Genomic DNA, 16573 nt, shown 5'->3' with positions numbered 1-16573 from the left:
GCTACAATATACACACAGAAAAGTGCCTGTATCATAGCGAACAGCCTGATGAATTTCCACCAACTGAACATGAGCAGCTCCTCTCCTGGCGCCTCCTTCCATCACCCCCAGCCCCTGAGGGCACCCGCTCCCCTGACTTCAGCAGCCGGAGTCTATCCTCAGCTCACATGACAGCCTGACCTGCAGCTGTCCTCCAGGTCGGAGTTGGTGAAGCTGCCGGGGCTCAGCTGGGTTGACCTGGGACTGATTTCCAGTGGGGAGGGGGAGGGGCCCACCCAGCAATCCCCAACCCAGCACATGTCCAGCTGCTGCTTCAGCCGCCCGGGCAGAGTGCACCGGGGACGATTGGCCCCATCTTGGCTACCAGATGGCCCTCCTATGTCCAGGGAGGTATCTGAGAGGTCATCCTGGTGACTCAATGTGGAGAGGGATGGGGGTAGAGTTCTCTTTCCACGTGTTTCTAGAAGTCCTGCCACGTGTTCCAGGCAGTGGGAGGTCCCTGATCAGGATGATTCAGCAGCATCTACGTGCAAAATAGCTGAGTCTGTGCCCTGGGCAAGCCACGTGGTGTTTGGTTGGAATTGCCCCATTCAGGGCAGCCCTTATGCTTGGAAACCACTCTTCCCCAGCACCTGTGCCAGGTCCTCTGTTTACCTGGGCGACTCTGAGGCCAGGTGCCAGCTGCCAGCCGGGACCTGTTTCCCTCCTCAGTTGTCCTCCATCCCGTCTTCCTTCACTGGCCCCCACTGAGAGCTAAGTCCACATCACATGCTCATTTCACTAATGAAAAGCCAGATTTGCCTTTACGCTCACCACTGCCGCCCGCCACCCCCCTCCCCCATCCCCAGGTTCATGGCATTCATCATTAGACTCTACCCTCTGCTTCCTCAGCAAATAGCTGCTCTAATTGTGCAGAACTGAGGGACAGAGGGCTGGCCGGAGCTAGTGGTCAGGAAAAAATGCTTCTGAACTAGTTGACGTGGCTGGACAGAGAAGCCCTCCTTCGGGGAACACCATGTCATGACTAAGGGGCAGAAAGATTTTCCTCCCACACCTTCTCAACTCTCTGTTCTCTGGAACTATCTCACTCTGCCTTGGGCAAGGGGGGGAAGGGGCTGTCACACAGAGGCAGGGAGCCCTGGAGAGATTGGAATGGTGTTTCCACTATACCTGGGAGGCTAGTACAAGAGGTGGGGCAAGCTACCCCATCTGGTCAGTGGTTCTCTCACTTGGGAAGTGCATGAAATAGACAAGCTTTTGAGGTTCCTCCCTTCCCCAGGTCCAGGCTAAGTCCCAGCAATCTGCATACTAGGAAAGCATTCCAGGTGGCTCTGATGTGGGTGACCCCGAGCCATAGTTGGAGGTTCAATGATGTAGATAGCAGCACCTTCACCAGGTTACAGAGGTGGAGAAAGCGAGACCCAGAGGACTCAAGTGGCTTACTAAAGATCATATGGAATAAGGCCCAGGACCTGGGTCCCGCCGTCTTTACATGCCTGCACTGCTCTTGTCATGTCCCACACATTGAACTTGCCCATGTAGCCATGAGGCCCTGAGGCCCTGACCTGTCCATTCTTCCTTTGTGGGGCCTCTTGCCCTGCTCTTTCTTTCTCTCTTACTGCGTTCACCATAAACTGGATGTTAAAACACAGGATGGGATGTCTTCTACAAAGGCCAAACTCCTTCTTGCTTCCTGCTTATCCTTCCCTCTCACTCCCCTCCCCGCCCACCATGTTACTCTCCCTAAAACGCAGATCACTCTCTGCCCTGCCCCTCCATCAATGGAACAAAGTCAAAAGGGCCTACCCTGCCCTTCCATGCCTCCCCTGTGTGTCTCAACCTATCTTTTTGAACCCAGAACCCATCACTCCCTTGTAACTCCTTCTCTACATGATTTCCCTCAAATACCACTTTGTTCTTTCTTGCCTCCACTCATGTGATGCCACCGTCATCTTGGCCAACAGCTCCTCTGCCCTGTCACACTGAATCCTCCAATCCCCCAAGGCCCAGGTGAAAGCCCTCCTCCTCCAGGAAGCCTTCCTTGACCACTCAGCCCTAGCATTCTCATCCTTCTCTGAACCATCAGAGCACTGAACCATTTATTATCTCTTATTATTATCTATTATCTTCTGCTCTGAATTGTGAGCCTGAAGTAATTCCCAGCTACAGATCACAGCCTACCCTTCTAGTTACCCACCCACTTAGCAACAGCGCTTTGCTCATAATAACTACATAAGGGATGTCAGTAATGCTGGAGGCATCAATGCTAGAGCCACGGAAACCTTGGCCTGTAGGTAGCTGACCAATTAGTTTGATGACTTTTCTGTGCCTCCTGGGCTAACAAAGGCTTTTACAAATGTAAGCCAGGTCTTTCTCTGGGTTCTGCTTCCACTGAAGTAATCAACTTCCCTGCTTGTCACCACCCCTCCTGAGCCCACGAGGCCAGTTACACACACACACACACACACACACACACACACACACACACACCGCTTACCATAAAAGCTATGTTGCAAATCCCTTGTGACTCTGTCCTTAACAGGAGATAATAGTAATTCTCCCTTATTCTTGAGGATACATTCCAAGACCCCCAGTAGATGCCTGAAACTACACATAATACCGAACCCTGTATATACTATGTTTTTACCAGTACATACATACCTATGACACAGTTTATCAATTAGACACAGTAAGAAATTAACATCAAAAATAATAAAATGGAACAAGTATAATATGCCATATTAAAGGCTGTGTGTGTGTGGCCTTCCCCTCGTCACCCCCAGAACCAAGACGGCTCCTAAGTGACTAACAGGCGGGGAGCATAGGCAGCATTGGATGTGCAGAACAAAAGCGATGATTCACGTCCTGGGCAAGACGGAGTGGGACGGCTCGCAATTTCATCACTGTACTCAGAACGGCGCATAATGTAAAACCAAAGACTTGCTTATTTCTGGAATTTTCCATGTAATATTTTCAGACCGTGGTTGACCTTGGGTAACTGAAACCACAGAAAGTGAAACTGCAGATAAGGGGGGACCGTATTAACATTCTGCACTTGCCAGGGGACCCAGGTACTTGGCCTCCCATTCCCACTCCAGCTGATGACCGAGTTCCCCACTCAGTGCAACACACCAGCTACGCTGATTTCAAGGCGCGCATCTCGCAAGCCTGCCACTTGGCCAAAGTCGTTCTTGACCCAATCCCACAGAAACCGCAGTGCACGACTGATGCCCCTCTCTCCCCATGTAAGACAAGCATCTCTTTTCACTAGGGATGGATCATCTCCACTTCGTCTATTGCTTGTTTACAAACAGGGCAAGAAGAAGTTAATTCTAGACATACTGACAGCTTACGTCTTGGGGCCTGAGCCAAACTTTCAGAAAGGAGCCCTTTATTCTTTGTTTATTGTGCGGTAAATGTCCTACAGGAGAAAAAGGCTCTCTCCTGCCCGGGCCCTTGCTGTGTGGAAGCACCCTGGGCCTCTTCACCTGGGAGGTCTGCTAGAAATCCGTGCAGGAACCTGGAAGCCTTAACACTGACTCAAAGTTCAAGTACACAGAGCTTGCTCGTCTGCTAGGAGAAAGTGTAGCATGCAACCCCGGTGGAGCGATTCCTCAGAGAGGCCTTTGTGCCTTTTTAATAATATCAGAGCTGCTCTCTATACACCGCCCCCCGCCCAAAAAAAAAAAAAAATCTCCAGAGAGCGTGACATTTCTGGCTTTCTCATTAAACACAGCCATTTCCTAAAAATATATGTAAGATCTCCACTCACCAATGTAGGTCCAGTCGAACCCTGCAAAGAACAAAACAAAGCAAGTTAAGTGCAATTGTGCTTGAACAAGTTAGAAAACACACAGATTTCATTTTGAAACGGGTGAGACGGAAAAGCGGGTGGGAGCCCAAAACTTCTCCAGTGAAAGCCTCCCCAGGCATCTTGGAGAGGCCACATTTTATTAGCTGAATGGGTAATGAGTTCACAAGGCTCGAAACCCAAAAGCTGCCCAAGGGTCTACAGCAAAAGCTCTTTCTCCTGCCAGATCTCTCTGTTTCCATTGGAGATGGCCAGCTTCATCAGCTGATGGAATCTTTTATGGTATGACTGCACACACTCATGTATTGTATTCTTTCCCCCCCCCCCCCCCCCTTTTTTTTTTTTGTTAATCCTCACCCGAGGATATTTTTCCCATTGATTGTTAAAGACAGTAGAAGGGAGGCAAAGAGGAAGGGAGAGGGGAGGGAGGTAAGGGAGAGGAAAGGAAGGGAAGGGAGGAAAAAAAGGATGGAGGGAGGGAGAGAGAGAGAAGAGAGAGAGAGAGAGAGAGAGAGAGAGAGAGAAACATCAATATGAGAGACACGTCGATTGGTTGTCTCCCTGGAGCCGGGGAGATTGAACCCACAACCCAGGTACATGCCCTTGACCCAGAATCCAACCCACGACCCTTCGGTGCACAGGCTGGCACCCTAACCACTGAGCACACTGGCCAGGGCTCCCCCCTTTTTTCACACAAAGGCTGGCATGTTGGAAACACTGTTTTGCATCTTGCTTTTCCCCTACTTAGCAACACATCCTGGAGAATAGTTCACATCGCTACATAAAGAGAAAAACACTACTCTCAAAGGGAAAGTGTTTCTTTGGGGAAGCTGCCGCCCTCACGCGGGTTAGGTCCCAGGGGTGGGAGGAATGTGTAGGAAAAATTCTGCCAGGAGCATAACGGAAGTCACCCGCCACTTCCCACTGCCCACCCCGCACACGTCAAAGCCCTTCATTCCTACATCAAAACACGTGGTTTGAAAAGCTGTTGCAGACCTGTGCTGTCGTCACCCTGCCTGACACCTCCCTCTTCACCTCCCAAAGGAGACCCTGAATTAAGACGCGGGGTGTCTCAGGGACACATCCCAGTGAGGGGACTGTCCAGCTCCTCAGTCCCTGTCTCCTAGCGTCCCCCAGTGTCTCCGTGTTCTCGGCCCACCGGGGACAGCGGGAAGAGGAAGGCTCTCCCATCCCTTCTCTCTCGGGAACTGATTTGAGTAAAACTTAACTGGTCACTTATCACAACTAGGCATCTCCTACTCGAGCCAATGGTGGATTTTAGAAGCTAAAAGAGGACTTTGCTTTTATTTTTAAAGCTGGTTTGAGCTCATATTTTTGTTGTTGTTCTGTTTCATTTCTGTGCTTCAGTGCTTTTAATTCTCAATATTAATTGGTAATCTTATCAGAATACACTTGTACATGGTTTATAGAGTCAGGTGGTTCCAACAAGGCTTTTTTTTAAAAAAAAAAAACCTGTCCCCTGACACTCCTAGTCATTTTCCTGCTCCTTACGGCACCCCCTTTGAATACTCTTTAGTTAATTATTTTGCATTATCTCCACATCGCTGTACGACAGGCTTCCTCAAACTACGGCCCGCGGGCCACATGTGGGTGTTTTTGCCGTTTTGTTTTTTTACTTCAAAATAAGATATGTGCAGTGTGCATAGGAATTTGTTCATAGTTTTTTTTTAAACTATCGTCCGGCCCTCCAACGGTCTGAGGGACAGTGAACTGGCCCCCTGTTTAAAAAGTTCGAGGACCCCTGCCATGCCCCTCGATTGCTCTTTCATGATTTGTTTAGGCTTAGGCATTTACTGACACCCTACCCTAAGCTCCCATAAACTTAAGGAATCTTTGATTCTTCTTCTCCATCTTTGGGGGCTGGGGGAAGACCAGACCAATCCATGTAGCTGGTGTAAACTATGGACCTTTTCCTCATAAAAGTACCTAAGTTTAGACACACACAAGTTCATGTACAATTAATTTCAGGAGGTCCACAGAACCCCTGGAACCTACCATGGACTCCACAGGCATCCACAGTGCCAAGGTTACCCTCCCCTGGATTAGCAATGCACGAGGACCGTCAGAACCACAGGCGAACGGGACTTTTACGCGGACCCCAACTCTACACCAGCTCTTCCCTGAAACAGCAGTGAAGAGGGGCAAAGGAAGCACTGCCTTCCAACTACGCTCCAGAAGACATCAAACCTCCTCCCCGAACATGTGCCCTCAGCGTTTTGTTTCGGGGTTCACTGTTAAAATACAGTCACGGACTTCATCACACAGAGAAGCAGATGGTTTCCACTGAGCCAGGCGGAGAGCGCTCTCGGCGGCCTGGGATGTCGTCTGACAGGTCACAGGAGTTCCCCTCGCTGCCCTGGAGACACAGGCCACCCCAGCGATCCTGGAGGCCACCAGCTGCTGCCTCGGAGCAGGCCTGCTCTGGCCGGAAGTTTTAGCTGCACTTTCCCCCAAATCGAATCATACCCCCAATATCCTGCGTCTTCTGCTCTGCTCCCGAAAGCTCACGCAGCTGAGGTTTCTCCTATGACTGCAGCGCGCATCCTCAGACGAGGCATCAGCATGATGCTGTGGGAGCTCAGGGACGGAGGATGCAGAGTGGACATCATGGCTGCCGCAGGACCACCTGAGGCCCGGCAGCCCTGGATGTCCTTGAAAAGCAGCAGCATCCAGAGCACCCGTCGCTGCCCTCCTCTCTCTGCCCTCGCCTGGTTGGTCCTCAACATTCAGGGCTTTGAGTGCAAGTGGCAGCGTCTGGAAGGGCTCCGGAGCAGGGGGCTGGGGGATTAATCGCCATAAAATGAAAGCGAGGGTGATCTGAGTTGGGGGGTTCACCGGTGAAGGTCAGGCCCCAGCCTGGTTCACCGCCAGCTCAGAACTGGCCTCAGGCAGACTTCATAAGGACGTGTGTGTCTGTTTGCTTTTTGTGGGCATGGCGCCTCCTGATTCCGCACCTTTATCTTTAGGGACAGGCGTCTTACTTAGCAGGACTAAACTGGCCCTGCAAGACAGGTCAGGCCAAGGCTGCTGCCGCTGCCCCTTCGTGGCCCTTCTGGGAGGGGAACTATTCCTTCCCAAGAAGGTCACCAGCGTGTGCCTGTTGGAACCTGCAGCCTAGTGTGTCCGAGGCAGGGAGAATGCCCTGGGTGCTCTCCAAGGAAGTGATATTTACAAAGATCCAGGTCAGGGGTTCTGGGCTTTGCCCGCTTCCTGTCCTGGGTGCTAGAACCTTCCCTGAGTTCTTGAGACTGCCCAGCTCGCCACACCTGGTTCAGACAGAGCAGGTGCTGCAGAATTCACTGCAGTGTCCTCCCCCCGCCCCCCCACCCCCAGCAGCTAAGAACCCAAGGCTTTCTCCAGAAGACACCCGACTTCACCTTATTTTGCTCCTTCCCAACCTCAGACAGTTTTCTTCACACATTCACCAGGGCCAACTGCTGGAAATTTAAATGCTCCGGGCAGAGGGCAGGCCACACTTTGACCCCAATACCCAGCTTAACCCCCCTTCAACCTCAACCTTGGGTTAATACTGACACTCTACACCTCAGTGATTTTTGCTTTGACCTTGTCCCCAAGGCAGTTAAGATGCCCAGAATCTCATGAGGAATAATAAAATAAAAACTGTGTTCTTAAAACCCAGGGGTAGGCAAGTGGGCTACTCAGTGTGGGGTGAAAGTGGAGTTTTTACACCACCCTAATTTGGAGAATGGAGAGGGGAGAAGGGGGGACAAAGGAGAGAGAGAGAGAGAGAGAGAGGAAGAAAGGCTAAGGAGGGCAGGGGAGGAGGGGGAGGGAAATCAGGCAGGAAGAGAACAAGCCAGAGGAGCTGCCCCCAGAGTGTGGGGAGTAACAGGCTTTCAGGAACGCCAGCCAATGAATGGCTGCTTCTCTCTCTTGCCTTAGAACAGCTTGGAACTAGAAGGAGACTTTTAGTGGAACTTCAGGTCTCGGTGCAGCTTTCTCCAGAGGGGGATACATGTCAAAGTTTGCAGCTTTAAAAATTAATTTCCACTTTTACATAGCGCCTTTCTCTCACCGACCTTCTATTTCTCCCTGGGGGTGGGGGTGGGGATAATATTAAGCGTATCATGCCAGCCAGTGGACTGGAATTGAATTCAGAGTAATGGCAAAGCTGCTGCTAGCCCAGCTCCCCACTGTCCCGTGCCCTGCACCCCCTAACCCACCCCCGGGGGCACAATGACCTCCAAGAAGGAAGGGGGCTCCCGGTTTCACATGCTGAACAGGACTGATTCCCCACCACCAGGGAGTATACATTTTCAGCCATTATGGTCACTTTGGGTCCTTCTGTAAATATTTCAGCCTAACGGGTTCAGGATTATAGCACCCACACATGTCTTCACAACCTGAGGCAAACTGTCAAGGGCGGGAGCCACCATCAGCTACCGGGGGAGTTTCCACAAAAGTCACCATTTACCCTCTCAGAACAGCATTCGCCCAGCTGTTGGGGAGGCAGGCAACAGCTTGGCATCCTCCTCCACGTGTTACAAAGGATTGACTAAGCTGACCTTAGCTACTCCGGCAATTCATTGCACAGACCTGAGTCTACAGTCAGGTCCACCCACCGCCTCCTGCCACCTCACTCCGCACCCTCAGCTCCAGCCTCGGGGTTAAGGGCCCTCATTACACTCAGAAATAAGGTGTGTGTATGCTCATCTGAGTGCACACACACACACACACACACACACACACACACTTAGGGTAGTAGATCCCTCCTGGAGAAAAACAATCATTAAGGATGGGATGCATCATCCCTTTGACTTGCAGGTAAAACCCCATGGTGAAGAGTCCTCCCGAGCAAAGCACCCGCCTCGGGTGGGAGGCTTCTGCCCTGGAGCCACTGCAAACCCTTCCCGCCGCGACCCTGCTCGGGATGCCACAGTCCCCTGCCCATCGCGCGCGGGACCTGGAGCGCAGCATTTTAAATCCCGGTTCCCCGGGGCCCAGTGAGCAAGTTCCCAAGCAAAGCCCTCCGGAGCTGCAGGTGCTCGGAGAACACAGACACGTTTCAATAGGAAGACGGCGCGTTTCCCCCGCCACACGTCGTGCATTCCAAAGGAAACAGGAGCATCCCTCCTAACAACGTGCAATTTGATACCAGGCATGTCCTTCCCTGCTCCCCGTCCCCGCACCACCACCCTCCCCTAGGGATCCCCCTCCCCTCAATGATTTTACTGTTTCATTCAAAAGCCCCGCAGGAAATCCCTCAGGCCAGGTGTGGCGGAGTGCTCCCGGACGGTTAGGAAAGAGGCAGAAACTTTACCGTTGAGTGGGGCTGCGCTGGAAAGCTGTTCCTTTAAGATCAAGAGCAGGAGGACGGCCACGGCGCGCAGGCTGCTGCGGGGCATCTTCGGGGGCTCCTGCGGGGCAGGCGCGGACTGCCCTGGGCTCGGCTCCTTCTCAGTCTGGTCACCGGGCTGGGACGCAGGGAGCGCGCAGGGACCGCCACACCGGGCACCGGGCACCGGGACCACGTGCGCGCAGCGCAGGCGCGGGCTCGGCCAGCACTTCTGTTCTTTGCGCTCCTGGCTCCCTGCGGGTTGCTTTTATGGAGCAGCTCCGTGATGTCATCGTGCGGAGGGGAAGGACGCCCTGCCTACAGGAGGTCTGGCGTCCCAGTTCCCAGGTGAGCTGTCGCCCTGACTTCAGCCACACTCTGTGGGGCAGTGGACCGGGCGCTCCACCTGAACGCGGCTGACCTGGGAACCCGGTTTTCCGTGGGAGCAGCGGGTAGGCGTGGTTGAGATCAGCCCCACGGGGACGAGTGTGTCTAGGGACTCACTCCAGTGGCCCTGGCCGCTCACCGCCCTTAATGAGAAACCCCCTGAGTACCATGCCATGGGGACAAGATCCTGCTTCAGGGCCCCAGGGGTGTGCCAGCCTGGACTGGGCACACGTTAGGGGCTAGACAAGACAGCGGAGGGGTTGCATGCAAATTCAGAATTTCTGTGGACTGGATAGTGCATCCTGATAAGGTCGTACCTTTGAAATGGAGATGCAAAGAAATTAATTAAGACTAGGTATGCCCAGCTGGAGTGGCTCAGTTGGTTGAGTCAACCCTGTGCACCAAAAGGTTGCTGGTTGGATTCCTGGTCAGGGCACATACTTGGGTTGTGGGTTCCATCCCCCCATCAATCAGGGCATGTATGGAAAGCAACCTCTCTCTCTCTCTCTCTCTCTCTCTCTCTCTCTCTCTCTCTCTCTCTCTCTCTCCTCTCTCCCTCTCTCCCTCTTTCCCTCCTTCTCCTGCTCTTCCCCTCTCTAAGCTTGTCCTCTGATGAAGTTTTAGGAAAAAATAAGACTAGGTAAATAGCACAGTGAGTACAAGTGAACAGCTTGACTAAGCAATTAGATTTCCCTCTAGTATCAGGTAAGTAGACAAGGTTCATGCTTGTTCACAATACCCATTCATTCTCTAGGAAGCGGACGGGTCCCTTCCCTGGGGGGCAGTGGAGGAAAGGGATTTCCGTCATTTATTGGGCGCCTAGTACGTGTCAAGCGCCGCACTAGGTCTAAATCAGTGTCAGTTCTGTTTCCAGTGCATATATTATCATCACCTGCTGCCCATTTCTGCCCACTTTTCTCACATGTCTGTATTCATTTAAATGTGTGTACATACACATGTGGTCATGCACATGTGGTTCTGATCCCCTTCGTATGAAGTCCATGTTCAGTGGTTAACTCAAAGCCTAATTCACCTGCTACCCCAATTCTCCCCGATCTTCCTGCTGCATTACTGTGACTTGCTGTTCTCACCGCCCCTGTCACTAGTGTTTTGGCTTCCCTGAGCCCTCCGAGTGTCTCTGCACTGCTCCCGGTGCTGGGCTCAGTTTCCCTCCCGCTGTGTGACCAGGCCCGTTCTCTTAGCTCCCTGCGGCCCACCCCAAGCCCTGGTACATGACCTCTGGTTTTGCGACCTGGTCCATCTTGCCCTCTTCTGTTGGCCACAGTGACCTGACCAGCCCGTACCTCCCTCAGGTCTGTGCCAACCCTCAGCCTAGGTGGACCCTCAGGCTGGCCTCAGTGACCAGCGAGGCCTCTTGTCTGGGCTGGTTTTGAGGGGATAGAGAAAATTCTCTGCTGAGGGCCACCAGGAAGCACATGCCGCCCACCTTTCAAGGGGTGCAATTGTTCTGTCCCTATCAGTTCAGCTATTGTTTGGGTTCATAAAGAGCTCTGAAGTCTTGTTAAGGAAGTAGTTACAATGACGATCTTGTTACAAGCACTTCCCGACCACAGTAGGCTTAGGGGTGACCTTTGAAAGAGAGTGAGCTCCTGAGTGGTGAGTGGTGAGTGAGCATTTCACTTGTGTTTCTTAAGACATTCATGTCTCCGGTCTGTCACCCAGGGCTTCAGGAGACGAATGTACTAGTGGAACACAGGTGGGGGAGACACTGCAGCTCAGAGATGCACATCCTGAGCCCGTGGAGGTGAAGTCACTCGGCCCACATCTCCAGACCAATTAAAGGTAAGCAGGCCATGCACATGCATTTTGCTATTCCCACTCCAGGTGTTTTCCCATTATGTCTGACTAAACACTAAGTTCAATTTCTCCTGAAACCTGCCCCTCTAAGGTAAGTGTTCTCCAGGGATCCCTAGAGATGGAGAGGTTTTTTAAAAGTGGGCCGGATTTAGTGGAACAGTAAGGCAAAATTGTGAACAGTAAGGCATCACTGTCTTTCCATCAAAACTGGGTTTGATGGAAAGACAGTGATGGGATGATTACTGCATGTTTAGATCAGAGACCTGGTTAATGAGGAAGAATGGGTAGCAATTAAATGAGAATTGAGACTATAAACTGAGACCCATTGCCCTAATTGTTTTTGGGTATTTTTTTTTTTAATCTTAGGGAAGCAAAGGGGAAAAGCAAACAGAAATGTATGGAATGGCCAAACTTCTAAAGTATTGAAGCTGAATGTCAAGGCCACTCCATTTCCCCCTCAAACAGCCCCCAAAGCTGATCAGCTTAAGTTCCCAACTGTGGGAACTTTTCCTGCCAGAGGCTTCACCTGAGGCTTGTGTGGCTGAACATGTACCAACTTGCTTTGCCGTCATCAGATGGGACTTGTCAGTCAATAAATAACCATTACTCAGTGGGTTAGGGTGGAAGGCAGACCTTCAGCTCAAAATGAAGCTGTTGGCCACCAAATGACACACCCATTCAGAAGGCTCCAGGGAACAGACCTCTTTGAAATGTCACCATCCGTCTGGCAGGTGTGGCTCAGTGGTTGAGTGTCAACCTATGAACCAGTTCATGGTTCAATTCCCAGTCAGGGCACATCCCCAGGTTGGGGACTTGATCCCTAGTAGGGGGTGTTCAGGAGGCAGCTGATAAATGATTCTCTCTCATCCTTGATGTTTCTATCTCTGTCTCTCTCCGTCTCCCTCTCTGAAATCAATTTAAAAATATTAAAAAAATAAAATAAAATGTCTGATTGGAAGAATTAATATTGTTAAAATGATCATACTACCCAAAGCAATCCATAGATTCAGTGAATTTTCTATCAAAATTCCAATGACATTTTTACAGAAATAGAACAAATAATCCTAAAATTTGTATGGAACCACTAAAGATTCTGAATAGCCAAAGCAATCTTGAGAATGAAAAACAAAGCCAGGGATATCACACTCCTTGATTTCAAACTGTATTACAAAGCTATCTTAATCAAAACAGTATTGTATTGGCATCAAAACAGACACATAGATCAATGGAACAGGATGGAGATCACAATAATAAAGCCATGCATATATAGTTAATTTATGACAAAGTAGGCAAGAATATACAATGAGGGAAAGGATAGTCTCTTTAATAAATGGTGTTGGGAAAACTAGACAGCCACATGCAAAAGAATGAAACTAGACTACTGTCTTACAGCATAGGGACCCTAGTTGGAGAAACCCTCTTGCACTGTTGGTGGGAATATAAATTGGTGCAGCCACTATGGATAACAGTATGGAGGTTCCTTAAAAAGTTAAAAATAGAGCTATCACCCTGGCCGATGTGTTCAGTGGTTAGAGCGTTGGCTTGCACACTGAAGAGTCTTGAGTTCAATTCAGTCAAGGCCACGTACCTCAGTTGCAGGCTTGATCCCCAACCCTGGTCGGTTAGGGTGTATGCAGGAGGCAACCAATTGATGTGTCTCTCTCGCATTGATGTTTCTCTCTCTGTGTCTCTCCCCCTCCCTTCCACTCTCTCTAAAAATCAATGGGAAAATATTCTTGGGTAAGGATTAACAACAACAAAAATTAAAAGCAATGGGAAAATATCATCTGGTGAGGATTAACAAAAAAATAAAATAAAATAGAACTACCATATGATCCGGCAATTTCACTAATAATAGATATGTATCCAAAGGAAACAAAAACACAAGTTCAAAAGATATATGCACCCCTAGATTAGCATTATTTATAATAACCAAGGTATGGAAACAACCTAAGTGTCCATCAGTAGATATATGGAGAAAGAAGATGTGGTACCATATATACAATGGCATACTACTTAGCCATACAAAGAATGAAATTTATGACAGCATGGATGGGCCTTGAGGAAATCATGCTAAGTAAAATAAGTCAGAGAAGGATAAATACCATATGATTTCACTTCTATGTAGAATACAAAAACCAAAACTCATAGATACAGAAAACAGAATGGTGGTTACTAGAGTAGAGGGGTACAGGAGTGGGTGAAATGGGTGAAGGGGTCAAAGGGTACAAACTTCCAATTACAAAATAAGTCATGGGGGTGTAATGTACAGCACGGTGACTATAGTCAATAATATTTTAGCCCATACTTGAAAGTTGCCAAGAGAGTAAATCCTAAAGGTTCTCATCATAAGAAGGGTTGGGGGGGAAAGGGGATGTACCTTTGTATGGTGACAGATGGTAACTAGACTTATTGTGGTGATCAATGTACGGTGTATGCAAATATTGAATCATTATGTTGTATACCTAAAATTAATATGTTATATGTCAATTATACCTCAAGTTAAAAAAATGACCCCATCTGAATCGACATGAGGGTGAGGCTGATGCGTCAAAGGGCAAAGGAGTGTGGAGGACAGGAATGTGGGATTTAGTGTCAGACGGTCTGGGCTGAAGTGTCTGCCCCACCACTTACCAGATGGCCGTTATGCAATCGACACATTGTGGCACAGCCTCTGAACCTCAGTTCACTATCCCTACAGGTTGTAAGAATAAAGTGCTAAGCACGGTGTCAGGCAAACAGTAGGTACTCAATAAAGGTCAGTTCTTCTCCCACCAGTCCTTTCTTTAGCCCCCTACATGGGTGCATGTCCATTTGAGTGACTCTATTTGAAGAGTTAATTCTTACCTGAAGAAATAAAATTCTCTGTTCTCTAACCCTTCTGCCTGAAAGGTCAACGATTAGGGCAAATACTGCCAAATGGCACCAGCTTTGAGGAAGAAGAGCCTGGTATTAGCTGTGCACTTCACAGGTTTTATGAAGTCACAGAATCTAATTCTTATACCACTGTTCTCCCTCTCTGCCCCGGGACAGAATGGGTCCCTCCTGGTTCTACATCAACCTTGTATTACACTTATTACAATTGTAATTACATAGTTATAATGAGATTTTTTTAAAAGGATGTTTTTATTGATTTTAGAGAGGAAGGGAGCGGGAGGGAAACATCAATGAGAGGAAAACATCAACATCGGTTGGCTGCCTCCTGCATGCCCCCTGCTGGCAATCAAGCCTGCAACCCAGGCATGTTCCCTGACGGGGAATCAAAGCAGCAACTTCTTGGTACGTGGGTCAACACTCAGCCACTGAGCCATACCAGCTGGGCATGAGATTATTTGTTTTAAGTTGGCACATTTGCTCAGAACAAGGACTATGCCTAGCACAGTGTCTGACACACAGAGGGTGAATGAACAGAGGAATTTCCAATCGCCTTATCTTATTCCAGTTACATATCAATTCTGTTAGTGACCCAGGGGCCAGGATTACAGCCTACCCATTACAGATGAGGAATCTGAAGCTTGGAGAAGTCAAATCCTTTCCATACACGAGCTCATCAGGCTTTTGAGTGGTAGAGACTGAATTGTCAGCCAGATGACTATCTCCAAGGCCCAGGCAGGCTCTTTCCACAGGTGTCCTAATACAGGCGTCAAATGGGGCCGGTTTCTTTCTGGATCCCTCTGAGATGTGGATTCTCCAGTTTTCTAGATGCTGTGATCAGTTATCTGTTGACCAGGAGCACAATGTGTCGATTGCATAATGCCCAGCACGGGTCATGGCTGTGTCCTCCTCCCCAAGCCCCGTTACCGAGGAGCCCTGCACTCTGATCCAGGCACAGAGCAGCCAAAATGTGATAGGAGGAACCTGAGCCCACAGAGTTTTGATTAAACACAGCAAAGGAGACAGAGAATATGAGCCCAACCTCATAGTTCCGTGTTATATTAATGAGGTCTGCTTGAGGGTGAGGAGGGAGGCACAGAGTGAGAGCTGGAGGGACAGCGGGGAAAGGGGAGGGGAAGAGGGAGAAGAAAGGAAAAGGCCAAGGGATTTCTTCTAACTGGGCAGTGGCTGAGGGACTCTCTAGGCCAGGACTTGAATGGACCCACTGATCTCAGTGCAAATGCCCAGGTCTTTGAAAATAGTCAGTTTTGTAGCTTTCCTCGCAGCTACTTCTGCAGCTGTGGCTTAGAGTCATAACCTCTGTGTGAACCCTCACTGCCCTGCTCAGTTTCAGGCAGATCAGTTGAAGGGCAATGTGACCTGCAGGAAAAAAGCCAGACTCGTGGCTGTGCCAGGAGCCAGCTCTGGGTCCTTAGCAAACCTCTTGCCCAGTATGCCTCCGTTTTCTGACCCATTAAATTGAAACAAGAATGTCTAACCTCACACAGGTTGTGGGTGTGGCAGAGACCATAGACGTGTACCTTATAAAACAAAATAAAAGGAGTTGACATACACAAGATACTCCTAAGAGTGGGCTTGAAACAAAAGGAAAGGCGTTACTTTGATCTCAGGATTGGTTTACTAATCTCAGGAAATGAAAACTGGATTCCAACAAGGGACTGTAAGTTTTCACCCAGCCCCTGCCACCACGTACCACGGTTACTGGTGATTCTGGTCCAATTACTTGTCCACCGAATCCTTTAGCTGCTGCTTCTGTTGAGTGGGGAATAATGGCTCATCATCCGGACTTTTATAAAGCACTCTGTGTGATTAATAAAAAATTACAGTAATTCAAAATTCTACACACAGGGAAAGTTATCATTTTAAATGAAAATAAACCTTGTCTAATATGTTTTTCCTTTTTCGGGTAAATTATTCTGAAAACCATAGTTAGCTGACACCGAAACTGCTTAAGAGATATCATTGGAATAGAATACCTTACGGTTTCTCACAACCTTCTTCCCTTTCATTCCTGCTGGATCCACTCTTCTCTGGGGGGGTTTGGTCCAGATCCTGTTCTTCTTGTTCTTAGTCTGAAGCACTGTCATCTCTCACCCGTTTTTTAAAACAAAGTACAGTTACAGTCACAGATCACATTCTAGCAAGCTCACAGGTGCCAACCTAAAGTGAATAGTCTTAATATCAATTCTGATAACGTCCACCCAGGGTTAGGGAGGACAAGAGGTATATGGCAGGAGATTTGGCAGCACATGAACCTGGTTTTGAAACTCATCTCTACCAGGCATTACCTGTGTGACCTTGAGAAAGTCATGTAACCTCTATGAGTCTCAATTTTCTACTTTTCA

General features: G+C 49.3%; 2 protein-coding genes across 4 annotated transcripts in view; one reads left to right on the top strand and one right to left on the bottom strand.

The window, feature by feature from the left end:
• CA12 (carbonic anhydrase 12) overlaps nucleotides 1-9198 on the bottom strand; it is a 50696-nt gene extending 41498 nt beyond the window's left edge. For all 3 annotated transcript variants that reach the window (XM_028141988.2, XM_054716168.1, XM_054716169.1), the window contains exons 1-2: nucleotides 9114-9198; nucleotides 3773-3793 (exon numbers count right to left, since the gene is read on the bottom strand). In XM_028141988.2, coding sequence (XP_027997789.2) covers nucleotides 3773-3793; nucleotides 9114-9198 — 106 coding nt within the window. The remainder of the gene's footprint in view (nucleotides 1-3772; nucleotides 3794-9113) is intronic.
• Nucleotides 1-16573, top strand: part of APH1B (aph-1 homolog B, gamma-secretase subunit) — a 113280-nt gene that overhangs the window by 85123 nt on the left and 11584 nt on the right. The gene's annotated exons all lie outside the window — the stretch shown is intronic.

This window comes from Eptesicus fuscus, chromosome 5 (assembly GCF_027574615.1).
Source record: "Eptesicus fuscus isolate TK198812 chromosome 5, DD_ASM_mEF_20220401, whole genome shotgun sequence".
Taxonomy (NCBI): Eukaryota; Metazoa; Chordata; class Mammalia; order Chiroptera; family Vespertilionidae; genus Eptesicus; species Eptesicus fuscus.
The sequence above is the reverse complement of the archived record's forward strand: the minus strand, read 5'-3'. Positions and strand labels throughout refer to the sequence as shown.